Source organism: Gavia stellata, chromosome 2 (genome assembly GCF_030936135.1).
Source record: "Gavia stellata isolate bGavSte3 chromosome 2, bGavSte3.hap2, whole genome shotgun sequence".
Lineage (NCBI taxonomy): Eukaryota > Metazoa > Chordata > Aves > Gaviiformes > Gaviidae > Gavia > Gavia stellata.
This window is the reverse complement of record NC_082595.1, coordinates 47,857,816-47,882,480: the sequence shown is the minus strand read 5'-3', so window position 1 is coordinate 47,882,480 and position 24,665 is coordinate 47,857,816. Positions and strand designations below refer to the sequence as shown.

The window sequence follows — 24,665 nt, the reverse complement described above, 5'->3', positions numbered from 1 at the left end:
CTTCCTCCCCACCTGTCTTCTCCATCTCCCATTTTCACGACTCCCTAGGAACAGTAACATGGAGCACAGAGTCACACAAGACTCCTCAAGGGTCAGTACTGTTTTGTTTCCATCTGAACATTTGTATGCTGGAAAACATAAGGTGACCATGAAAACATGGGGAAGGTGCCACTTAGGACCAGCTCTCAGGAAAGGCCAGTTAGAGCAGCTTGGCCCTGAGAGCAGGGAAACAGGTGCCTCGGATGGCACATCTTTGACATCCAATGCATCACCCCACCTGCTCCACTGGGAAGGTCCTAGCTGCTTCCCCAGAGAAAGGGAGAATGTGTTTTATCCAGTGCAAACAAAAAACTTACAATAATGGGATCTACCGCCCCAACTAAAGAACTGCATTATTTTGTAAATGTTTAAATTATATTGCAATGGTACCATGATTATGAAGTGCAGCTGAATTTGCTCTTCTGCTCTAGCCACCAGATTAAGCCAAGAGCCTTCATTTAAAATGTAGTAACACAGCCTTGGTTAAACATGTTCAAAGCCACTGATTTTAGTCAATGACAACTTTAGATTTTAGTATAAGTTACATAAAGTCACTTCAGCTCTCGAGAACAGATATACTGTGCAGCACAAACTTTCCAGCTTCCAAGTGCTTCAGTTTCTAATTCAGATTACTGGAAAATACTGTTTTTTAAAAATTTCAGGCGGCACCTGAGCACCTGCATGCCTAAAGAAGGATAAATAGCTTTACCTCAGTTATGAACAAATTTAAATGCAAGATTTTACCATTTATACTTGCAAATAGCTTCGTAAAGGAAAAGCATACTATTTTGCCTTGATTTCAAAAGGGTAAAAGTCTAGTTCATAGGTATAAAAATTTAAAAAAATCTCCCCACGCAACATCTACTATCACATGCCTGCATCCACTTCCACAGTGTGATAAGCGGTGGAAATTTCAATATATAATATATGAAGTAAAATAATCAACTGCACAAAAAATAAGGAAAGATCTCCTCCTCCAAATACAACACTGCTTCCTGCAAAGGTATGCAGAGCACGCAGAGATCACCAGGCAGAGTACTTAGCCTTAAGACAGGTTAGATACCATATTTTTTAATATCTGTATCCCTAACTTTTTATTCTTAAACCAGTTTAAGAATAAGCAGCAGTAACAGCTTTTCTGCTCCTTAAGTGGTGCATAAAAGTTTATTCTAGACAACAGACAGCTTCCTATCTATTTCACCAGGTTTTTTAGCTAGACCCATGCTGCCAAAAATTTGCTGAGCTGTTAAAATTGTACCAGAATAAATAGGTTTGACTTTGCATTATCTTAAAAGCTAGCCAGAATTTTATCTAGTTAGTATTAGATGGATGAAAACACCTTGATAGAAAGGAATACCTTGCTTGAATTATTTTGAAAGTTTTTATACACTCACTATCTTTACAGGTGGTTTAAATGACTGTTGTCGTGTGAATTGCTATTTGTTACTCACGTTTTATACTTACTTTTCTCATTTGCTGGGGCAGCAATGAATGCAGTAACAAATTAATAGTCTGCAATCAATTTACTATGTGCTAGCAGCGTCAGATCTCATAATTCGAACAAGAACAGGACTGGAAAACTTTCAAACAGATGTGTTTTAATGGTCTGAACTACAGCGACTAGTTTAGCCCTCAGGACCAGGTTATCAGGTTAGATGGGACCACCAGAGGTTATCTCATCCTTCACTACCTTCTCTGAAGGTAGGATCAAATATACACAAATGATTTCTGAGGGGTGTTTCTCTCACCTATTCTTAAAAACCTCCAATGATTTCATAGCCCCCAAAATTTATTTCAGCACTTCAGTATCTGTACTGCAAGGAAGTTTCCCCTGTTATCAAACCTAAGTATTTCTCCCCTGCCATGCAAGTCCACTACTTCATCTCTGACTTACCACAAAAAATTAGTTTTGTTTTTGTTCTACTCATTTCTAGTTTGTGCAAATACTTTCTAGAGAACATGGGGATTCATCACCATGGAGTGCGGTGCACCTCGTCATCCAACGTTGTTCATGCCCTACCACCCAGGCAACACAATAGGTCACATATGCCTGTTCTACTGCCCTGTGCTTCAGCTCAACCAATGCATTTGAAACAGTAAAAAGATGTCAAAATGCAGGCTTCATCATGAGGCCAAGAAATGCAGAATTAAAGTTTCCACAGCAGCCCATTGGTGCGTCTCATGAGGCTACTCTTCCTCAAGGCCTTCTATGCTATAATCACATAGCAGTAGGCAATTTACTTCCTACTGTGCTGGTTTTGGCTGGGGTAGAGTTAATTTTCTTCATGGCAGCTAGTATGGGGCTATGTTTTGTATTTGTGCTGGAAACAGTGTTGATACACAGGGATGTTTTAGCTATTGCTGAGCAGTGCTTACAGAGAGTCAAGGCCTTGTCTGCTTCACGAATAGGCTGGGGGTGCACAAGGAGTTGGGAGGGGACACAGCCGGGACAGCTGACCCCAACTGACCAAAGGGACATTCCATACCATATGGTGTCATGCTCAGCATATAAAGCTGGGGGAAGAAGAAGGAAGGGGGGGACATTCGGAGTGATGGCGTTCGTCTTCCCAAGCAACCGTTACGCGTGATGGAGCCCTGCTTTCCTGGAGATGGCTGAACACCTGCCTGCCGACGGCAAGTGGTGAATGAATTCCTTCTTTTGCTTTGCTTGCATGCGTGGCTTTTGCTATACCTATTTAACCGTCTTTATCTCAACCCACAAGTTTTCTCACTTTTACTCTTCCAATTCCCTCCCCCATCCCTCCAGAGGGGAGTGAGCGAGCGGCTGTGTGGTGCTTTAGTTGCCGACTAGGGTTAAACCACAACACCCACCCATTAAGAAGTTTTGGAAAAATCTGTCTTTTTGAAAGCAGCAGGTGCAAAAGTCACAATCACGTCACAATGCCTACAGCACTTTTACATGGAATGAAACTCGGCTCTGGCTACACAACTTTTAACCCAATCTTCCAAACATGGTAAGAAGCACCGATGTCTTCCTGATTTCACAGTGCTGGCTGAAGCAGCAGCAGAGTAAAACCAATAAAAACTTTAGTCAATGCCTCTCTTACTACTCAGAGCCCCTACAGGCAAGAATGAAATTACTGCAAATGGTGTTAAACTCATGCTGTAGCTACTCAGGACAGCTACAGGCCACAGCAAGGAGTTATTTTAAAACTACTCTTAGCGAATAAACATGGCCTAGGGGAAAGAGCTTGAGGTAAAATAAATAGATAGATAGATAGATAGATAGATAGCAGAGTTTTGTTGACTATGTCAGCAGCTTGAGGTCTGGTGAGGGCATCACAGTTTCTTCTCTCTCTCAGTTACTACCCTGAAAGTATGAAATTGAAATTCACTTCATTATCAAGGAGTCACGTGCACAAGCCAGTTTATTTAACACAAATGGCTAACTCCTAACTTGTAGTAGTACTGAACAGTTTTGCTTTTTTTTTTATAAAGGGCAGCAGCTCTACAGAAAAATCCCAGCAGACCGAAATAACTTCAGATGTGTAAGCTGGGGGAAGCAGCATATACTACTTAGTTTCACACAAATATATTAGATATAAATTTATTGAAATAGAAGATGAAACTGCAGTAGATACCTTTCTGACAAAACACAAGAAAATCAGAGCAGCATTTTAGCCTGAGCAGTTTTCTTTGACAATAATCCCAAACAGAGAACAGAAAAATATAAGAATGAGTAGTTGAAGTTTACAAAAAGCTAACCACAAGTAGTGTTCTTTTTAATCTAAACCAGGCAAATATTTTTCTTTTGTAAAGAACTGGTAAGTGTGCCTGCAAGGGAACAGTAAACATTTCAAGGCTAAAGGGCTGCACAAATGCATTAATCCAATAATAAGTATAGAGGAGACACAGGCTATCTGCTGAGCCATGCATGAGCTAATAACACTGGCTGTCAAGACTCCCCTATTAAATAATAACAAAAGGCACCTAGTAAGAGATGGTCAAAATCAATTAACTAGAGAAATGGCAAGAAAAATAAAATACAGCAGGCAAACACTTCTCTCTTCGGACATAGAAAATGAAGTTTTCTGCATGTTTAAAAAGCAGAAATGTCATGTTAAACAAACAAAAATTACAATGTTCTTTTAAATCAGGTTAGCTCTGCAAGCTATCAAGTACCTGCAGTTCCTGCTGAAATAAAAAGGGGCTTGAAACGAGTCAGCTCTTTGCAAGGTAACCCCCTTTGTTAAATAGCCAATCTAAAGAAAAATCTAGGTTAACCATTTCCAGAACACAGACATTAAGCTGTAATTTTAAACTTTACTTCTGGCCCCAGGACAGACATTCTACAGCCTTCTCGGCTGGCTGCCTGCCTCTGTCCTCATGGCTGCACTAACACAACACAACGCCTCCCACGCCAGACAGTACCTTCATTGGGGGTGTACCTGTATGAAGGGTAAAAATTGGTCCTTAAAAAAACCCCCAAAAATGCTGCACCCTTCCGCAAGAAAGCATTTTCACTACTGAAAGAGTCCTTGTGAATGCCCTGTTACCCATTTTCCTGTCTGTGCCCCAACGCCTTTTCCAGCTTCTCACAAACAGCCACATCCCTGGAAATGACACTGTACAACAAAATAAATCACCAAATGAAACACCTCTGATGCAGTTCTTACACTGAAATATAAATGGAGTAACTCAGGACTTACTGAAATTGAAGGTACCATTTTGGAAACACTCCAAAGACTAAATGGAAATGGCCAAAAGACACCAGGCTTTCCCCTTTTCCATTCTAGAGTGCTCTGCCAGGGAACACATTTCTCCTTGTCTCTTGATAGCAAAAGCATTTTCCCCCTATCTCTACATTTGAACGGGTAAACCCCACTCAATGTTCCCAACGTGCTGCATGCAGAAGAACAAGTAAGATTCTTCCGACAAGCCTGCAGTTCGGATACGTTTGCAAAGACTGCGGCAAAAACTACTGTCCCTTTAGGACACATCCATGTCAGCAGCAGCATCTTACCTCTCAGTACTGACTTGAGGTTCAGCTTGGCTTGTCGGTGCAGGTCCTCCACACAAGGTGGTCTTGAGGAGGGCAGGAACACATTCTCCTGTTGGTGCCACGGAGCAGTATAGTGCACGGTCCATCTACTCTCTTCATCTAGATTGGAAACAGCTGCAGAGAGAAACAATAACAAGAAAATTAAATGCTATTGTAGATAGCTATATCATGAAACCCCACACCTAAGTTTGTCACGCATCATCTTAAAACAAAAAAGATTGTTTGCCACTGTAGTCCCATCAAAACACTCTCTAGAACCTCAATTCCATGACAGTTAAAAAGCCTCCTCTCGTTTCTAGTCCAGATTTATTCTCCTGTGCTATGTAGGAAACACCTTTCCCTCTTCCCGTGTTTATACTTGCTGTTGTGTTTACTGTGAACTTGCAACTCTGTTGTCCCCCCTCTAGCTCCCAGTCTTTACAAATGAGATCAGTTCCCCCCCCCCCCCGATCCCGCCAGGCACTGTGCATTGCAGGACAGCTTCTTCTTGCTCAAGGGTGACCCTGGGAATATGACAGTCACCATGAGGGATTACGACAGGTTCATTTGTATCAGGAAATAACCTTCTCCGACCTCATGCTCGCTCAAACCAGGAACAGCGAAGCCAACAAATTAGCTACTTTCCATTGCCATGAGTGGAAAGCAGATTTGGACAACAGCAACTCCCTAGGCAAATACTGCTCAGAGCACAACAGCACTGAAGAGGGATTGCTCTGGCCACCTCTTCTCAGCCAATACACATATGAAAATAAATTACTGACGAGCATTGCTCAAGTTCAAAGTTCCCTACAGACAGTCTAGTAATGAATCAGCCAAAGCACATAATGCTAAGATTTGTTTGCCATTTATGTTTCCCGAGAGACAGCCATTACCTTTTGTTTAAAGTTTATCATCAATAAAAACTTCTACACTTGAATGGCCTTATCCCTCCACCCTGTAATAACAGGAAAAGGGCAGCTGGGGGTCATATTTTATGATCCCCCAGGCACCCTTTGGCCTTCAGCCATCATGCTGCACATCCTTGCTTCTAGCTCTACAGAGCAGAAAAAGCCACTGCAGCAGCGGTGCTGCCTCCCAAGCACCTGCCCTGCTTGCGCAGCCCTGCCGCGCTGGCCTCACTACAAGCTCCACATCTTCCCTTGCTCTCCTTGCTGCCTGGGCACTGCTCGCTCCTGCGCTGCCTGCAGCATCGCTTTGTAAAGTTTGCCTGCTGCCTCCGTGGTAGCTGAGGAGCTGTGTAAACTGAGAAGCAAAATGAAGGCAACAGCATCCTGTCATCTGAAAAATTACTCTTTCCCTAGCACCACTGTGCATCTGCCGCGATCATTTCAGATGGAAATAATCGGTACTCATTAAAGAGAATAAGCTTTTTGCTTCAAAACCTATCTACAGCCTAACGCTCAATGCCTGTTTTGTCCTAAAAGGACTTGGGGCGGGAGGGGGGAAGGTTCTTAACTGCCTTTCCTCACTTATTTTAGGTTAGCAACAGACCTCGAAAAAGGTTTTTGAAGAATGGCGATTGGTCTCTTCATCTCTGAGGTGGCTTGGTCCTGCATACCCTCCCCTCTCGCAGAGGTACTGGCTGCAACACGACGGATCCACGTTCAGTCTGCGCCTGCTTTTCCCGTCCTTGCTAACTAGAGGTCAAACCTATATCACCACAAACTGACAAGTCACCACCGACCTGGTTACAGCATCAATCATCCCGGTATTACAGAAAAGGTGACAGGCGTATTCAGTGACCTGCCCGGAAAGCGCCCCTCGCCACCCCCTGGGTGAGCCGGAGAGCGGGGAGGGGAGTAAGGCTGGGGGAGGAAGAGGAGGAGGGAAACACCAGCCTCCAGCCCACTGCCGGGCTGCAGTCCCGCCATGCCAAAATCGAAGTTTACTGCTCATCAGAGCAATGATCGTCAAAAGGAGCTGACAGAAGTTCAGCGCGCATTTGCAAACTACTCTCTCTAGAGCACTTTATCTTCATGAATTCAATGGAGAATCGCGATTTTAAAAGCCATGCTGAAACTAGAGCATCTTTAAAAAACACGACTTGGCTCACAACAAGCCTTATAGATGATACAAGCCCGTAGCTAGACATGCGCTCCGCAGCTGCACAAGCGGAGACAGATGTCCGACAGGCGCTGGGAGGATGCCCCAGCACACGGCAGGACACCTGCGCCCGACGGCAGGTGACACCGGGACACTCAGCCTGGCCACCGAGCTGCTCCACACGGGGAAGTTTGGCTCCTTCAAAACCACCGCGACAAAGGACTTCAAAAGCAACACAGGATCCCAAAGCAGAGGTCCTAAAACGCTTCACAAGGCTGCCTCCGCACATCACAAAATACTCAACGGAGAAGAGAGCGAGATAAACCTAAAACAGAGGCGTCAGGAAAGCAGAAGCAAAGCCGAAGGGAATTGCACTTTGCTGCAGGACTCGGCTGCCTCCCGACAGGACAGCGAGCACGCACAACTACTTACTCTTTCTCTTGAAAAGTTTCATGAGAGATTTAAGCTTTGTGTTGATGAAAACCACCATTTTCAAGGTGTTGAACTGCGATCCTGGAGTTTAAATCCCATAAAAAGGAGGAGCTGCCAGAAAGGTGACGGTTTTCCAGAGTGAGCCTATTCAATCTCTGCACACCAAATTTCTCTTCTCCAGGCTTCTCCCCTCCGCCTTTCTTTCCTGAAATCACAACTTTAAATATGCCTGGATCTTCCTGATGCACGAGACCATTTACAATTCTTTAGCCTGAATTTCTCCTCCTCACGTGTAACCTCGTGGGCTGAGAACAGCCAGTTTCAACATGCAAAACAGGAGGAGGAGAAAAAAAAAGTTAGCTGTTATTCACGTTTGCACAGGACCAAAAATTGGGCTTTCTTGCTACCCATGCCTTTACTACTCAGGTCTTCTCATCCTTTCCTCCGCTCTCCAAGTTCGGCCCCTCCAGAAAGACCGAGTTTGCAGGTGATTTCTCTCCTTCCCACCGCGCCAGCCGGCTCTGCCGGCGGAGCAGAGGGAGATGCCGGCACCTTCCCCCCGCCCGTGGCACCTCCCCGGTGCGGGCGCCCCGCCGGCAGCCGCCCCGGCCGCTGCCCTGCAGCCTCCGTCCAGTTGCAAACGAGAGCTGCATTCTCGTGCAAATCAGGATGCCCTGCTTTCCCACCACTCCCATCCTCCCCACCTTCTCCCCCCCTCCTTTTGTTTTTTTTACCCTCTCGCTCCCACTTTATTAAGGAGCCAAGAGCTGCGGTTTAGTTGGCTGCAACCTGCAATCTCCGCTCTGCACTGCCTGCCCTTCCAGATCCGCTGCTCCCCCCGCAGTCATTGCCATTGCCCGGGACATCAGCCGACTAATTTTACATATTGAATTGCATTCAGTGACACTCCTAATTTATTCTTATTAGCGTCATCTCTGACCAGATACATGGAAAACAAAATCGAGTTACTTCTGGCTGATAGAGAACCTGTTATTCATCAAATGAAACTTGAGCACAGAGATGAAATAGCCCAGCTTTTTGAGATGCACATTAAATTCTCATGCCTTAAAAAAAAAAAAAAAAAAAAGAGTCTGTAGAGGTCCACTGCCATCCCTCCTAGAAATGAACCGCAATTTTACAGAAGTTAAAGAGAAAATGCTAAGCACCAAATCAATGTGCTCAGCAGGGCATGCCCTTCGCACAATGTTCAGGCTCAAGAAGCAAGCCCTCCCTCACAAAGCAAGCTTAGGAAACCCCCTCGGGTTAACAATGAAAAGGATTTTTTCCTCAGGAAAAAGAAAAATGCCAGCAGCAGGGGGTTCAGACTGACCCCAAAGCTGCCGCAGGATCCGGCCTCTGGAGTGCAGCATGTAAAAAGCAGATGCTCCCCAGGAACTTCACTCCAAGTTTCACCAAATGGCCAAGACTCAGCACCCTGCAGAACAGACCGTAAACAAAGTGCCTCCATCATTGTCTGAACATACTGTTGTCATCGTTTTATCAGTATTCCCCAAACCCAGAGATTCTACAGTTACAACACGGGTTTGACAACAAAACTGCCATTAGCAGCAGGTCTCTCCAGCAGCTGCTGGTCCAAGAGACATTTTCACTGGCTCACCTCTGCTACAGGGACAGAAGACCATGGTGCCATGGCAGCGATGGCAGGGAAGGCACCTCTGCTTTTGCATTGATCTCCATCAAGCACCTTACACAAAAAATGACCTTTGCATCAAACTCTGATAACAAGATAACTATTTAGTGTTGGGGTTTTTTTAAATCACATACACAGTAATACCCCCGTTAGGAATTTGCCATCACCCATACACCATTAAAACCACTTTAAATGCACATTTGCTGGGCATACTCTGGAGGCGAATGCAGAATGACTATTTCTAACTCCAGCAGTGTTGCCACCCGAGAGCAAGCCCAGAAGACGGTGGCTCCTTTTTTAGTGTGGTGGTGACATTTTTTAGGATGTAGGAAGTGCCTTTGCACAGGGGAAGGTGACAGTTTCAAGCTAGCATGTGAGGGAAACTGGGCTACTGGAAGTGAGACAGATTCTCCCCGAGGTCTTTATGGCACCTCACAAAGACTTGCAAGCCCTGGGAAGCAAGACTTTGTTCCCTTTTCACGGCCAAGCCCCTCCATATCAACGTGATCCTGGGTACTTTGGACGGCTCAGGGAACCCTTCCCTGTTTCACCGTGGGCTGCAATGTGTGCCAAATCCAGCGTTGCTCTTTGTTACTGGATCCTGAACCCACCCTGAAGCATTTCTCCTGCCTAAGAACAAGCCTTGATCACTGTCCTCAAGCCCTGATCTCCAGTATGGAGGCAGCTATTCAAACCCAGTAACAAACAATGGATAAGATGATGTCTGCCTTTCATCCTCACCCCCCTTTGCTTCCACCTTCCCTCAGGTCATGCTGATAAAGAGGTCAAACATCAAAAATGGCTATTGTGAGGGCATACCCCAAAGGAAACGCCAGTTGGCCGCTTGGATCTGCATCTCTCAGAGTCTGCACTAGATCAACAACGACCAAAAACTCCTCCCCACTTGAGAGAACCCATTGGCTTCCATGAAGTTCAGCATGTTGTCTCAATCTTGCTTTTTTGAAACACTTTTCCTGTCACAAGAAACTGTCACCGCAATTGGCTTCTAATGGCAGTTCTCTTAGAGCTGAAAGCATAAAATAAGTGTGCTTCTCCACAGCCTGCCTCTCTACCTTGAGAAGAGAAGAAGACGAGGCAGTTTGAGAAAATTCATATTGTAGTCACGAGGCAAACAGATAAAGGACTTTAGCCTCCAACGTTGCCAATCCAGCAGACAAAACCACAAAAACCCCCACCAAACAACAACAAAAAACCAGCCTAAAATTACCTTGATAGAAAAAAACCCCAAAGTTTGTTAAAGCTGGATAAACCCAGCATGAACAGGAGGTGTGCACACACTGTTATATCAGTTCTTTAAGAGCAAATGACTCAGAGACAGCAGACTGGGGAGACCTTGCTCTGTGGCACACTGCCTACTTCACCTCGGGCAAGTTAATATTAACCCACTGCCTCAGTTCCCACATCCTTACAAGGAGGGATCACACTCACTTGCCACGGCACAAGGATACTATCACAAGGAATACATAAAATATGGAGAAAATGTTCAGCAAATGCTAATTTTAGCTTCATACCGGATGGGATTGTTAACTTAGGTTACAAAGTTTGGCCCGGAAGAAACTCCTTCCTAACTAACAAGTCAGAGATTAGAGCAAAGAAAATGAGAGGCACAAGATAGAGTGCCAAACAGCACGCTCCAAGTCATGAATGTGTAACACGCTCCTCAGCAAAACTGTCTTTTTTCAGTTCACCTTATAATAATTTTTAATCTGAGTGGTTAAACTGATTTTAATTTCTCGTAAAGGCCATGTACATCCACAAGAGAACTGAACACGAGTGGCTGCTTGTGCATGGCCTGCCTGAAACACTGCAGCCATTCCTTCACTCCTCTCCCTGCTCTCCCCTCTTTAGAGGGGCTTTCCAGCTGACCTGCTCTGCGACAGCCATCTGGGACAGCCACCCCTCCACATTCATGGCAGCATAAAACATTGTCGCCCGTGAAACAATCTAGAAATGTGCGGCTTCCACGGAAATATTTCAAGCCAGCCCCCGGGGGAGGGGGGCTCTCCTGTCCAGCCCCCATTCACAACCCAGTGCCCTGAACCTTGCACCAGTGCACAAGATCCGTTGAAGAAGTTGAGGCTTTATAAAAAGGCAAATGTTGAAAAGGGACGTACTTGGGTTGTTCGAACCACAGCTGGAGGAGCTGCCCAGCAGCAGCCCCGGCAGCAGCTGTCCGTCAGGGACACTAACGAATCAGTGAGAATCAACTGTTCTCTTTCCTGCTGCCGCTCATCAGCCTACGCACACGTGCAGTATGAAATTTAGGAAGTATTAAGTTAAAAAAAACCCAAACAAATAAAACATAAGAACAGTTAAAGCAATCCATTCCTGCTCGCTCCCACAAATCAAGACAAATTTTACCACTTATTTTCATGAAGGAGAGGTAAACCCAACACATGTATCAAGTTCATGAAAGGAATGATGCATCAAACTACTAACATGTATCATCATCACCTCAAAACCTAAGCTTTAAGTTGTAAGCCTTAGCAGCGTTACTCAGACAATGGAAAAATCCTCCATTAAAAGAACTGTATAGCATTGATGACATTTTAAGTGGAAAGATAAAGTAAAACCGTACAACTGAGCTGGTAACTGCACTACGAGAACTCCTCCAGCGAGTCTCTGTTCTGTAAGCAAAAGGGAAAGTAGAAATTTTGGCAAGCAGATGTACTCAAAATAATTAGATCGATGGCCTTTGCTTTTGACGGACACGTCAGTCACTCGCTCGAAGTAAGTTTCCACTGTGCCACCCTCCAGCAGCTCGCATGGGGATGCGGGGGGAAGCAGCTATTGGAGGGCAGTGGTTACAGCACGTCTGCAGGAGTGGGTCCGTGTAGGACATGCTCGGGATTACTCCCTGCCACCCCTGTCCAACCTCTCCAAGCAGCTGGGGTGTCCGGATGGGAGCAGCTATGGGGCTGACCCCCGAGCACCCCTCCCGAGCACCCAGGCGTCTGCAGGGCGAGCCTGAATCCCAGGGGGGTTATAAACCCCTTCCTGCAGGTCACAAGGCTCCTGCCTGGCTCTGACCAACACCACCCGGCCTCGAAAGCTGCACCTTTACTTCTAGGCAAGACTTCCACCGTTAAGAAACATCAAGCACCGGAGATGAGAAACGCCGAATGTCTCAAGCGTTCTCAAAACGCGAGCCCAAGCGTTATGCCTGTGCTGGCCGCCTTCACCCATGCCATCAACCGCTTGCTGGTGTTTAAATGGAGTCGAAGCCAGCCCCGCGGACCACAGGAGTCAGCAATTTACGGTCAGAAGGGGTTTCTCCCTCCCTGAGAGCCAGCCCCGGCCGGCCCTCTCCCCGCATCTTTCAGGAGAACAAAGGTGCTCCCTCCACAACGGCAGCCCCAGCCGGCCCCGCGCTCAGCTGCCCGCCCCTCTCCAGCCCAGCCCGCTCACAATGGCCTCTGTCAGGGCAACCTCGGCCTCGGCGCCGCGCCGTACCTCCCCGGCTACTGAGAAATTACAACTCGTTAAACCTGGGATCAGGAGGAAGAGGAGGAGGAGGAGAATGCACGGGGGAGAGGGAGCAACGGAGGAAAAGCATTCTATCCCAAAGCCACCGCAACGAGAAGCCAGGAAGGGCCTGTGCCCCAGAGAACTGGCGGGGGGCCGGGCGCTGCGCCTGTCTCCGTGCAGGCAACGACGGAGCAGGTGTTACTTTAAAGAGGGTACCCCGGCAGCACCCTCCTTCGTTCCTGCTCGTGAGGGATTACGGCTGCAGGCTCTGGAAGGGGGCAGGGGGAAGAGGGAGGAAGAGGAGAAGGAGAAGCAGCACAACCTAAGCCAGAGAGGACAGAAAAGCAGCAGACTGATTGATCTGATGATCCTATTTAGGTCACAGCACAATAAAGCTAATTCATTCCTTTGACAATTCAAAACATCTTTCCACAGGATCCTCTGTCATGCAAACACATCACCAGAGAGAAAAGGGAGCATTTGGGCAGGGCTGCCTGCAGACAAAGCGGCAGCTTCTTCTGTTAGAGCACCTCCCCACGCGCTGTAACTGCAGGCCGCAGAACAGAAAACGTTCCGTGAATGTGCCATTTTGTTTCATGGTTTTGTTTTAAATTGCAGGGCACAATCCTTTTTCCTTTGGCCATTCCTGAACCCCAGGCTAAGGCAACATCAGCTCCCAAAAGAGTGATTTTTCTCTCTCCCTAGGAAGACCCTTTTAAAATTCCCCCAGGAAATAGTCTTAATTTAAATTCCAAATCCACCTCAATGCTCCTATGCCGCGGCTTATCCTAAAGAGCCGATCAAAAAAGGCTGCAGCAAGTAAGTTAGTCTTTGCAAAATCTTGACTCTAGTTTGCCCTAATAATGCACCGTAGAGAAGATGCTTCTCTTCTGAATTAGTGATGGAAAAAATACCAGGCAGACAACTTTGCGTAAGTCTTCTCATTTATTCATTCTGTAGGACTCTGAGTGAAACCCACAACACCAGACTGCAAAAATGCCATTTCTTAACTTGTGTCCCCAACCGTCTCCCCATTCAGCCTGTAATTCCATCTTTGGCAGCTGTGCACTTGTGGATCCACACTAATATCCGACAGACATCTTCAACTAATCTCAGTCTGCATTCTCCTTAAGGGTGTCCCTGAAGGGAACACGCTCCCCACTCATTTCACTTATTTAAAGGTCACAGAAAGAATTCTTGCAGCGTGTCTCCATCTCCCCACCCAACATTGCTCTTTGGGATCCTGTTACTAATACATAGATTATCCTGGTATAAGGAGTTGGCAGTTCTTTTTTTCTTGTTTCTGCTGACTCTCTTAATGAACTCAAGGTGAGATGCATTTAAGCTTGAAGACATCCTCTCTTAAAATTAGGCCAGTACGTCCTTTAATTTCCTGACTTCGCAATCTATAAATGAAAAAAAAATAAGCTCCTTGGAAAATACCAACCTTCATAGGATCATGTAACTGTTCACGCCAAAATCAAGCACCAAGTGCTCGCTCACTATCTCACACAGCAACTTGAAAAAAAAGTTTTGTTTCTTAGTTAGAAACTTTCAAAAACTTCCCCGGAAAAGATTATCTGCACAACACAATAGTAAAATGGTAAGTAAAAGCTAAGGTTCACAAATAATAAACGGATTTCAGCAGTTGTGACATTTGGTATTGCCCCTAAAGCCCTAAGATTTTTGACAAAATCTGAAAACCTGGGTATGTTCTAATTAAATAATGGCACAAACTGCCCTGAAAAACAGTATTTTTCAGCTAAAGTAAGGCATCCAGTCCATGTAACAGTCACCTCATAATTATTTTGCTGCAGGATTCAGCGACCTGTTTTAAGTTCCTAAGGAAACAACTGAACCAACATCTGTACCACAGCATCTCCAGAGAACGTCTTTGGCTGGCCACGGGCATGTGGATCTCAGACATGATCAAATACCGATAGATTTTGAAAACAAATTTTAAGACAACCTTTGTGTGATCAGCATCTTCTTTAAAAGGCTCTCAATAAAGTCTTTAAAATGAAAGGATAGCCTCCTAAATTCATACTGCTAACTGGCTGAATTTCAAAATTTATAACGTGGATGCCAACTTAAAATTTTATTACTACCTGTTTGATTAAAAGTGTCAGAGATGCAAACATCGTTATTTATCATACACAAACAAGCAGCCCAAACCTCACAATGCGCCATGTCAGTCAACATTAACAGCTCGATAACTGCGTTTCTTTGGATCACTAGCGAAATGCATCTAACAGTTTAAATGATGCTATTGTGAAAAAGGTGCCTTGCTACCAAACATCCTCAGAAAGCACTAGTGAGCACATCAACTATCATGATTTCTAATATCATAGCAATGGTTTCAATAAATAAGTATGTGGGAACATTAAGCAAACAACAGGCATCACCATCTACTTCATCAAAAGGTAATCCAGAAAAAGATAAAAAAAATGAGATTTTTCTTCCTCTCCTCTCCCACATTTGGTCTGCCGTTTCTGCCTCCATTTCCTGCCGGAAGGCAAAAGCAGAAGATCCCTACTTTTTTGTATAGGATCCCTACTGCAGATACCTACAGTTTTTCTTGCTGTAGAAAAAGTAGTTATTCCCTACTGTGGCTGGAGAACTTCACAAAACTGAACAAACAGTAAAGCTGTAATATGACAAGGGGTTTAATAGACACCATTTAAAATGAAATATACCATTTTTAATAGCAAAAATGTCTCTCTTGGTATCCTTGGTCTCCTCACTTAGCACAAAATATAAACTGCAGAAAAGTTTGTATTTTGTTGCAGGAGTTGGAGTAAAAGTTCGAAAAGTTGGAGGAGTGTAAGTTTAAAACTTGAGACAGCCGATGCTAGTTTTAAAAATTTTTCTTCTAGTACTTCCACTATTTGTATGTGAAAACCTTCAAAAGCTGCAGCTATGGTGCCATCACCCCCACTTCAGCTCCGAACAGATCACACGCTCTATAACCTGACATCACATCTTCAGAGTAACCTTCTTCCAGTGGTGAACTCTCACTTGAAGTCAACTGAAACACAAGCATGCATCCACAATTCAGATCACCACCACTTACACTAAAACTACCAATATATTTTTGAAAGAGCTTCTAAATGTATCATCTTGCCAATAGCAGATACGCTGCAACTTGGAGATTTCCAACACTCAAGCAGAGAGCGGAGACACCACACAAACACATACAAAGACAACTATGCAGAGCCTAAAAAGAAATTTCTGTGCAGACATACCATGAGTTTTCCAGCCCAGACAATAAGCTTGCAACAATCAACGGTCCTGCCCAGCTTGGTCACTCCTGAAACATCCCAGAAGCTCTTACTAAGACGACAGTAAGAACAAGGCAAAGAAATACCAGTAGTTAACTACTACTGAACAAAGGACCCTGCCATCTCAAGATAGTTGATAAAACTACCATGTATCCCAGCAGCTGCATTTTTGAACTATACACAACAATCCGAATTCAACTTCAGGTTACAGATTTGTCCAGAAGACTGTTAATTACTGACCGCTTGTGCTATTACAGAATTGGAATGGGACCGCATTTTACATCACAAGTTCTTGAGAAGAGAGGAGGAGCCCGACTTAAAAATAGTCTGGAAGAGTCAGGTGGGAAACAGCTCCAGGGCAGGGCTGACCCCTGGTGCAGAAGATCGGATTCAAACGTAAAGGAGGTGGGAGATCAATAACACAGTCAATGTGAATAACATTTACACCCTCAGGAAAACCAATCAATAAAGCCACAGCTGTATTTTCCCAAAATTATTCTGCAGTATGTACTATGCATGAAAAGCCTCTTCCTTTTTCCCATCTTTATGGATAATGATACAAGCATTTCTAGACTTTGGCACCCTTTAAGGACACTGCAGTGCAGCACTAAACAAACTTCAATCCCAGTCTACTTGAGTTAGACAGTAGCATCGCCTAACAGGACCCCTGCTTTACCACCGTGTCGTCTAAGCTGATGCACACCAAAACTCAACTGACATTTTTGTTTTTAAACCGCAGCTGGTTTGAAGAAAGTAGTTGCAACTACAGCCATTGAAAGTATCTGACACATTCCACAATGTCTAATACTCTGTACAGAGCATACACCCTGCTCCAGGAATGAAGAAATTAAAACACTGTGTTCATATATGCTTTGAAGACATTTCTTTTTATGTCAGGGCAATTCACATCCTGCTCCTCTTCGGATTAATTAAACCTAACAGGACAAGGTTAGCATTACACACAGGAAAAAACTCGTGCTCACCTTCAGCTGCTGGACATAAAAGAGCGTCTTTTTTGCTGACACTATTAATTATTTAACCCAGCATCGCTACCACCATCTGCCTGGGGACCTGCTCGCACCCGCCACAGCAGCCCGCCTTCCCTGGTCTAGCCGTGCCATCGTGTTTGTGGCAAACGTCTGACAAACAAAAGGAGAGCCAGGCCGGTTAAAATCTGATGCTGAGAACAACCATGAGGGATCATTCAGTTAGGAGAGGTGCCAAACCTGCTTTGGAGATGCTACCCAGCTACAAGTTTAATTAGCTCTCCCTGGAACTGATCATGAAACTGCAGAGAAATGGTTTTATAAACCTGTCGATGCTTTTGGGCAATGACAAACGTGCTCCGCAGCCTTTGCGTGTAAAACTCCACTGTTCTTAAACTCCTTGTCAATGCGCCCAAAGGACAGTGGACAAACCAATGACAGCACTGAACCAGAGAAGGAAAAGCTGTCCCATAGTCACCATGGCTCACATCAGAAATCAGACAGGCGGGGAACGAGACCTTCGGGATGAGCGGCGTATGGCCACAGACCCCTAGCAGAGCCAGTAGCTGAGCACTCCCATGGAAAAGGCATCACGCTTGGATAATTTGCCTTTCAACCACAATATTTACAAGTTTTTCCTCTCTTTTCCAGAAGCCTAGTCTCCAGCGACACCAGTTCACACTCAGCTGATGGGGACAAGCCCTTGCTAGTAACCTAGATGGTTGCCAGCATATTGACAGTTCCTAAACAAAAGCCAGGGGCTGCAGCCTAACAGCCATGAGCAGTGCTTGGGGGAATTCTGCCTTTAAATGAGTTAACAGTCAGGTCGCAGCCTGCCTGCACACAGAAGAGACCGGGAGGCTGCTGACTGTGACTGGAGTAGTGGCACCGTGGGGTTTCCTATTTATTCTCCTCCGATGACTCCAGGTCAAAACTGGTCAGTTCACAAGTCAGGCGCTGTTTCTGTAACTGCTGTAATGGCAGACACCACTTGCAATCCAAAATTCAAGCTGTGTTTTTCCAATCATGCATCATCCCTATAATCCAGATCCTGCTGCAGTGTATTACAGCACCAATTCAGATGGGATTGTGATGAGCCACTTAAGGCATTTTTCTGATGAAAAAACACAAGAAAACAACCCCTCTGCCCCAATTTCTGCTTAGGCATAAAAATGTCACCATTACTGTTTGTTTTGCGCCACATATTCTTAGACTAGATCAGATCCAATCTACCTTTCAACTGCTTATGAGTAATTTCTTAACTGTACAATCCTTGTGCCTCCTTTTGTGCTTTCTAATAGTTTGAAAAAATGTTTTTAGGGTGGTTTTTTTGGAACAGTATGTTAATTAAAACAAAGGCTGTGTTGTCCCCCCTCTTTTTTTAAAAAACCAATCCCTCCCAACCCCAGCTCTTCTGAGACGTTTAGGGAATGCAAGCAAAATGCCATCTGTTGGCAATGAGGTGGGACTAAGCCTTTAATTTTGAAATACTCACTTTAGAAAACCCAAACAGACAGATTTAAGCAACTGACAAGACTGAGTTCTCTAAATCATTGCATATTCCAGGGTCCAGTCCTGTGCTTCCTTTCTCATAATTAGACATATTTCTATTTGATCTGCCATTAACTCATCGCTTCCTTTCTAAGAAAGCAATGAGCTGCCCTTGGGTCTTCCTCCTACCAAACGCACTGGCCCTTCATCAGCTTAAAAATTCCAGCGCAGGGCTTTGCTCACCTTCCTCAAGAGGTGTGAAAGGGAGGAGAGAGCAAATAAACTCAAGGTAGACCTCGGGTGGTTTTTTCGTCTTGTTTTAGTCAGCTTCCTTTGCACGTATCATATCATTTGTCCCTGCTGCGGGTGCCTGCCTGCGGGCCAGCAGCTGCCCAGGGGCAGGAGACGGCCACCCCGCAAGCCCCACCGAAGGAGCTCCTCTATAGACCGTGATAATGTCAGTCTGGGGTGACAGGAGAGAAGTCACTGTGTGTGCACTCCTAACCTACACCTGCTGCCCAACAGAACTGCCAGCACATCCGCTCAGAGTGGCTGCTGCCTTCGCTCAGCAGGAAAAAAAAAAGAAAAAAAGAAGAAAAAAAAAGAAAAAAGAAGAAAAAAAGAAAAAAGAAAAAAAGCAAAAAAGAAAAAAAAGAAAAAAGAAAAAAGAAAAAAGAAAAAAAAAAAGAAAAAAGATGTTGAGGGCAGCTTTCTGAAGTCTCACTCTCAGGAAGAGCATCATTCAACAGCCTGCAAGGTAATCTGATGCCAGATACATGGTGGCCAGTCCACTACCGTTTGCTTTTTCCTGTAGCTATATAAAACCAGCTAACCCACCTCTGCCAAGGGTTTTATTTTTCACTCGAAGCCCAGTTCTGCTCAAGACTTACCACTGTTATCTAAAAAGACTACAAACTTGCAGCAAAATTGCATAAAGTAAAAAAATTGGCAAGTTTTGTACTCCTTTGGGTCTTCAAGCCTTGCTCCAGTGAGAAACAATTGCAGGCAGCACGGGTGCATCCATCGGCACAGGAGGCAGACAAAGGCCAATGGCCATGTGCCAGCAAGGCTGCCTTCTGCAAATTACCAAACAAGTACCAACTTGCACAGTAGTACTTTCACCAATATACAGTCATTATGAAAGGCAGTCGTTTCTACTCAGATCCCTCTCACTTTTAAATACAATAATAGAGCATGCAGAAAAAAAAATACAAATTCCTTCTAAAAATCGGATCACAACAGCAAGCTCCAGGCACCCTATCATTCTGAGATTTGTTCTCTGAAGATACCACTCTCACAGTTCATTTTCTCTTTTCCACCACTAAGTAGCCTTCGCTCCACTCCAGTCTCCTATGTGGTTAACATGAATGCAGCAATTAATATGCAATTAATAAAATGGGGCGATCAACTGCTTTTGTTCACAGTAGCAGCTGGTCTGCATGTTAGAGTGTAATTAGACAAATTAAGATGTACCGCTTTTGTTTGCAATGAACTGACAGCATCACTCATGCTTAAATGTCACTAAGCCTATTGGCATTTGGGATTATTTTAAACATGTCTTTTTTTATTAGCACTACAAGGTATCAATAAGCCAGATTTATATGCTGCCAGCTGCAACGCCAGGAAAGCGCGTTTGCTTTACCCCCAAGACATTTGTACAAGCCAACCGAGAGTTGAGGAGAGAAGTGATGTATTTCAGAGAATGAGTGCACTTTTACTTAAGGTATCACAGCCCATAGTACGGAACGAGTGGCTCTGGACTGGGAACAAAAGCAGAGTTGATCTGTAACTGTGTCCAAGCAGAGGTTTGAGAATCTTGAGGATCAAGCAGCATGCATGTTTTTCAATGATTTGTCATCGGATTAGGGCAGGGAAACAATAGAGGGCTAAAAATCTGTTGTAATCTATCAGACTTTTAATACCAGTTCCTTTAAAAGGTGTTAGTTTGGCCTATGCAGGAGCCATATGGAGGAAAAGTGGTTTCAGGGACAGTCCTGAGCTCTTTGGGAGCTGAGAGCCGGAGCGAAATCCCCACGCCCTGGCAGGGCAGGGGGCCAGGGACCACAGCACCAGCTCCAAGCACCAGCAGCAAACCTACACAACCCAGATCCCCCAGTGGGCAGAGGCGCTGGGGCGGGTGGCAGCGATGCTCTGCCAGCCTGGTCCCCCCAGGTCTCGCCACGGGAACTGCCATCCAGGAGCCAGACCCCTTTGCCTGTGCGGGGTCCCCCAGGAGGAGCCTGTGCCCACTGTGGAGGCTGTACACCCTTTTCTGGTTGTCCCTCACCGGCAGTACACTGCACAGCCTGTATTGCTCCCTCTGAGCACAACACAGAGGTCATCATACCCCCCACATAAACGGCAATAAACTGTTTTAATCAGCACAGTACCACCTCCACAGGCTCTGGAAAAGCAGCACTGCAGGTTACCTACGTTCAAATTGGGGCAGCACATGCCATACACAAAGCATCAAACAGGATATGCGATAAATCAAAGTATTTGCAAAGCAGCACACCGTCACACCTTTCCAAGGGGTCATTACTGAAGCTTCGGTTTCCCAATGGTGTAAGAAAAACCAAGGGAAAAGGCACTGCGTGAGGAGGAGTTGACACAGGAAAACAAAGCGAGTGGCAAGGAAGCTTTTGAAGATTTTCACATTTAGTAACAGTTGACAAGAAAAGACAAGTCACCAGGAGGATTTCTGCTGCAGGAGCACTGCAAACGTACCAAACGCTGCAGAAGCCCTCTACCACCACAACCCAGTACGCACAGGCACACAGCCTGACTCAGGAGATGGGTGGAAGTCACGGATCTGCAGAGCCCTGAAAAATGGGCTCCAGAAGGGACAATGTAAGTATCCGCCTTGTTAATCAGAGACTTTGCTTCTCTGCTTCCTCCAGCACAAGACAATGCACTGCAACTATAAAACCTTTTATCACTTCATCTCAAAGTGTTGGCCTGGGGGAGTGTGGGACGCAGTAAGAAACATCCATAGTAAAATGGATTTTGATAATGCTACCATAATCTGTTTCTGATTGCTACTGTGACTCCATTAGCCAGGCTGATAAAGGCATCCCTTAAAACGCTTGTGCCTTTTCTGTGGAGTTTCACATTCTCCTCATCGTGTTTCAGCTTTAATCTGATTTGAGTCTAATTTTCTTATAGCACTCCAAACCAATTCTTGACTACAGGACACTAGATAAAGCATCCCCCAGTAAGATCTGCAAATGTACTGTACCCAACATCCATAAAACCTAGGAGTTTTAATCAAATTAATCACCAAAGAGCCTATTCAGTCTACCACTAACCACCATCAACCACAGGCTTTCCAATCTCACCCGTTTCACATGTGGATTTGTACTTACGTTGCTCCACCTCCTTAATTACGGCAGATGCTCCCTGCTCCAATTGGCAAAAACCTACACAAAAGATGTCTCTGAACTCTCTACTTTTTCAGACTCCTCCAGATCCACTTGAGCAATGTTAATGAGCTCCGTACCAAAACCTCCCCGCCTCTTCCTCGTGCTGCTGAGTGCCACACACAGCTTGTCTGCTGGCACACAAAGAAGAATGCATGAACCATCCACCACCAGCACCTCCTTGCACCAGGCGAGCACAAGTTCACACCTAGCAGTGAGCCGGCCAGGCTAGCAAAGCGTTTTCTTTCGGCAAGGCAACACACCAAGGCCTTTGTACTCGTGTTACTGATTTACTTACTAAGTTTTTTACAACATCCCAACATTAATCTCTTTTTACCCAGCATATTCCAAGTTGTTCTTCATCCCTCCCTTCATCCACAATGCTCTCGTGTCCGACTCTCAAAAGGGCTTATGAGCCACATGGCAACAGCAGAGGAGACCAAGAGCTGGACCTCCACGGCCCGGCTGGAAAAGGACAGGCGGAGAGGCTTGTTCTCTATGGCACATGCATGGAACGTGCAGCAAGATGAGCCAAAAATGCAAGACACATACAGAAATGCACACCAGAAGAGCTCTTATTTATCCAAGACCTAAGGTAATTTTATACAAATGGACAAATTCCTCTGCTTTGCAAGATTTCGGTGGCTTGTTTTGGCCAAATGAACAAAACTTCCAAGAAAACTCAGCCATAAGACAAGCCTTCATCCAGAACACCAAGAGAAAAGGGGAGAAAAACATCCCCCTTTTTTTAGGCACGCAGTAAAAATTATATTCAAGTTACTTTTTTTTTTTTCAAAACAAACCAGTTCCCAACTTTATCTGATGCAATCCGATATGTCAGCTGATATGGTACAAGCTGGATGCAGCAGATAAAGCTGGGGACAAGGATGGCCACTCACTTGCATGAGGCTCTGTAAGTAGCCGTCCCGGCCATTCATCGCTATAGACTGAGCCCTCCTGTCACTTAGGGCACGAAAGGCCACAAAGGCTTGCTCAGTGCTCCACACAGATGGGGATTTGCAGAGATGGAAAATGATTCAGTCTTTGTTTCACACTGCTAAATGAGAAGGCAAAGGATGAATCCTCCCAAGTTGCAAGGATTCTGGCTTTTTTTTTTTTAATATAACATCTTTTAATTGGGAAATTTAAATCTCATCACTATTAGAAGAGAAACCTGGAAGAAAAAGCCATAGGAAATAGTGAATAATAAAATACCCAACTTGGTTCAGAAATTGATTTAGTTATTATTCTCTCAGATTTTGTATGTTTTTCACAAAACACATATCACACAGAAAGGTCTTAGCTTTACAGATAAGACAGAGCTATTGTCCTTAGAAAGAGTAATGAATGAAATAGAAGAAAGCATTCTTTCATGAGCTAGCAGGCAACAAAACACTGAGAAAAAAATCCCAATAACTGAAGCTACTGTTTAACAAACATTAAAAGTAATCTGATACTGCCATTGGCTCCCACTCACATCTGTAAAAGACAGAAAAAACCTCCAAAACCCTTACCAAAACTTCATCGTCACAAACAGCCATCAGATGCCACAGTTTAGCTAGGTTAGCAACAGAATACCACGTCTTTAAACTTTGCAAATTTGACAAAATACGAAGCCCAAGACAGCAGTCACTGCCAACAGGCTCCAATTCAGCAGGCGTTTAAACCAAATCGAGCCCTTTGCCTTTCTGCCAAACTTGGCCAGTGGAGGACCCCAGCTTAACTTTGCTGCAGGAAAACCAATTACCAAACACTCAGCACCACTGGAGTTTGTCTGTAATCGTGAATGAACACGTGATGGTGATAGCCCCTTCACCACTGTAATACCATTTTTCTTGCAGGCAGGCAGGCTGTTAAAGGACGTATTGCTGAACTCTGTCTGATTCCAGTGCCACGTTGTCTATTTACAATCAATCTGGCAGTGAAGAATGGCAGAGGAACGGCATCACAGATGCTGAAATGAGGCCGAGCTGGTAACACAGAACCTCGACTTTACGGTATCACTAACTTAACAGTTTTATCGGAACAATTACTACAGCTTAAAAAACCCCAAACCCTAACATGGTCACTTGATTGTCACAGCTGCTACATCGCACGACAAATATTTTGATTATTGAGTATTTTGCAGCAGAGATGCTGTTAGCTGAGCAGGAGCACCAGGGACTACTGCTGCAGACCATCAAGATCCCCTCAGCAAGGATGCTCCCCCAGCCTGCAAGAAAGTTCAATAATTTGACTGTATTATGTTTTCAAACAACCCTAACACTACCGGGGGCACTTTCTATGGAATACATCAGCACTGTGAAACCTCTCGAAGTGGAGTTCTCATGACGCTCGATAAGGACCCCAAAGGGAGGCCTTTATCAACAGAGATAAAGCTCAGCCAATAATCCCCTGCTGTGCTCTGCAGTTATCACTTGACCTGGTCCCAGAAAGCACTTCCACTCTTAAACACTTTTGTTCCTTAAAATAAACATTAACAGAGTTTAAAAGCAATGCAGCCTCCCTATCTCAAAGAGAAATAGTACCTGTCCCGCAAATAAGACTTTTAACTGATGGCTTAATTACGTTGCCATTCTTTTGTTTCCATGGACTGGGAATGAGTAAGAAGGAAAGGGAGCCAGCGGGGCAGAGCTGGTGTCCCACGTCCACACGCTTGTACTTCGGTGGGACAGTACTGCAGAAGCACAAGCGGTTTTCCTGGGAAAAGTCAGAGCAGAAAGCAGGTTAACTTATTTTTCTGTTCCCCATTTCAAGGATTCAACATTAAATATTTAAACTTCAATGGTTTGTAATTTGAAAAGAACAAAT

General features: G+C 44.9%; 1 protein-coding gene across 1 annotated transcript in view; it reads right to left on the bottom strand.

Moving 5' to 3' along the window:
• Positions 1–24,665, bottom strand: part of NHSL1 (NHS like 1) — a 186,674-nt gene that overhangs the window by 50,525 nt on the left and 111,484 nt on the right. Inside the window, exon 2 of the mRNA XM_059832687.1 lies at positions 5,024–5,176. Within this exon, the coding sequence (XP_059688670.1) occupies positions 5,024–5,176 (153 nt within the window). The remainder of the gene's footprint in view (positions 1–5,023; positions 5,177–24,665) is intronic.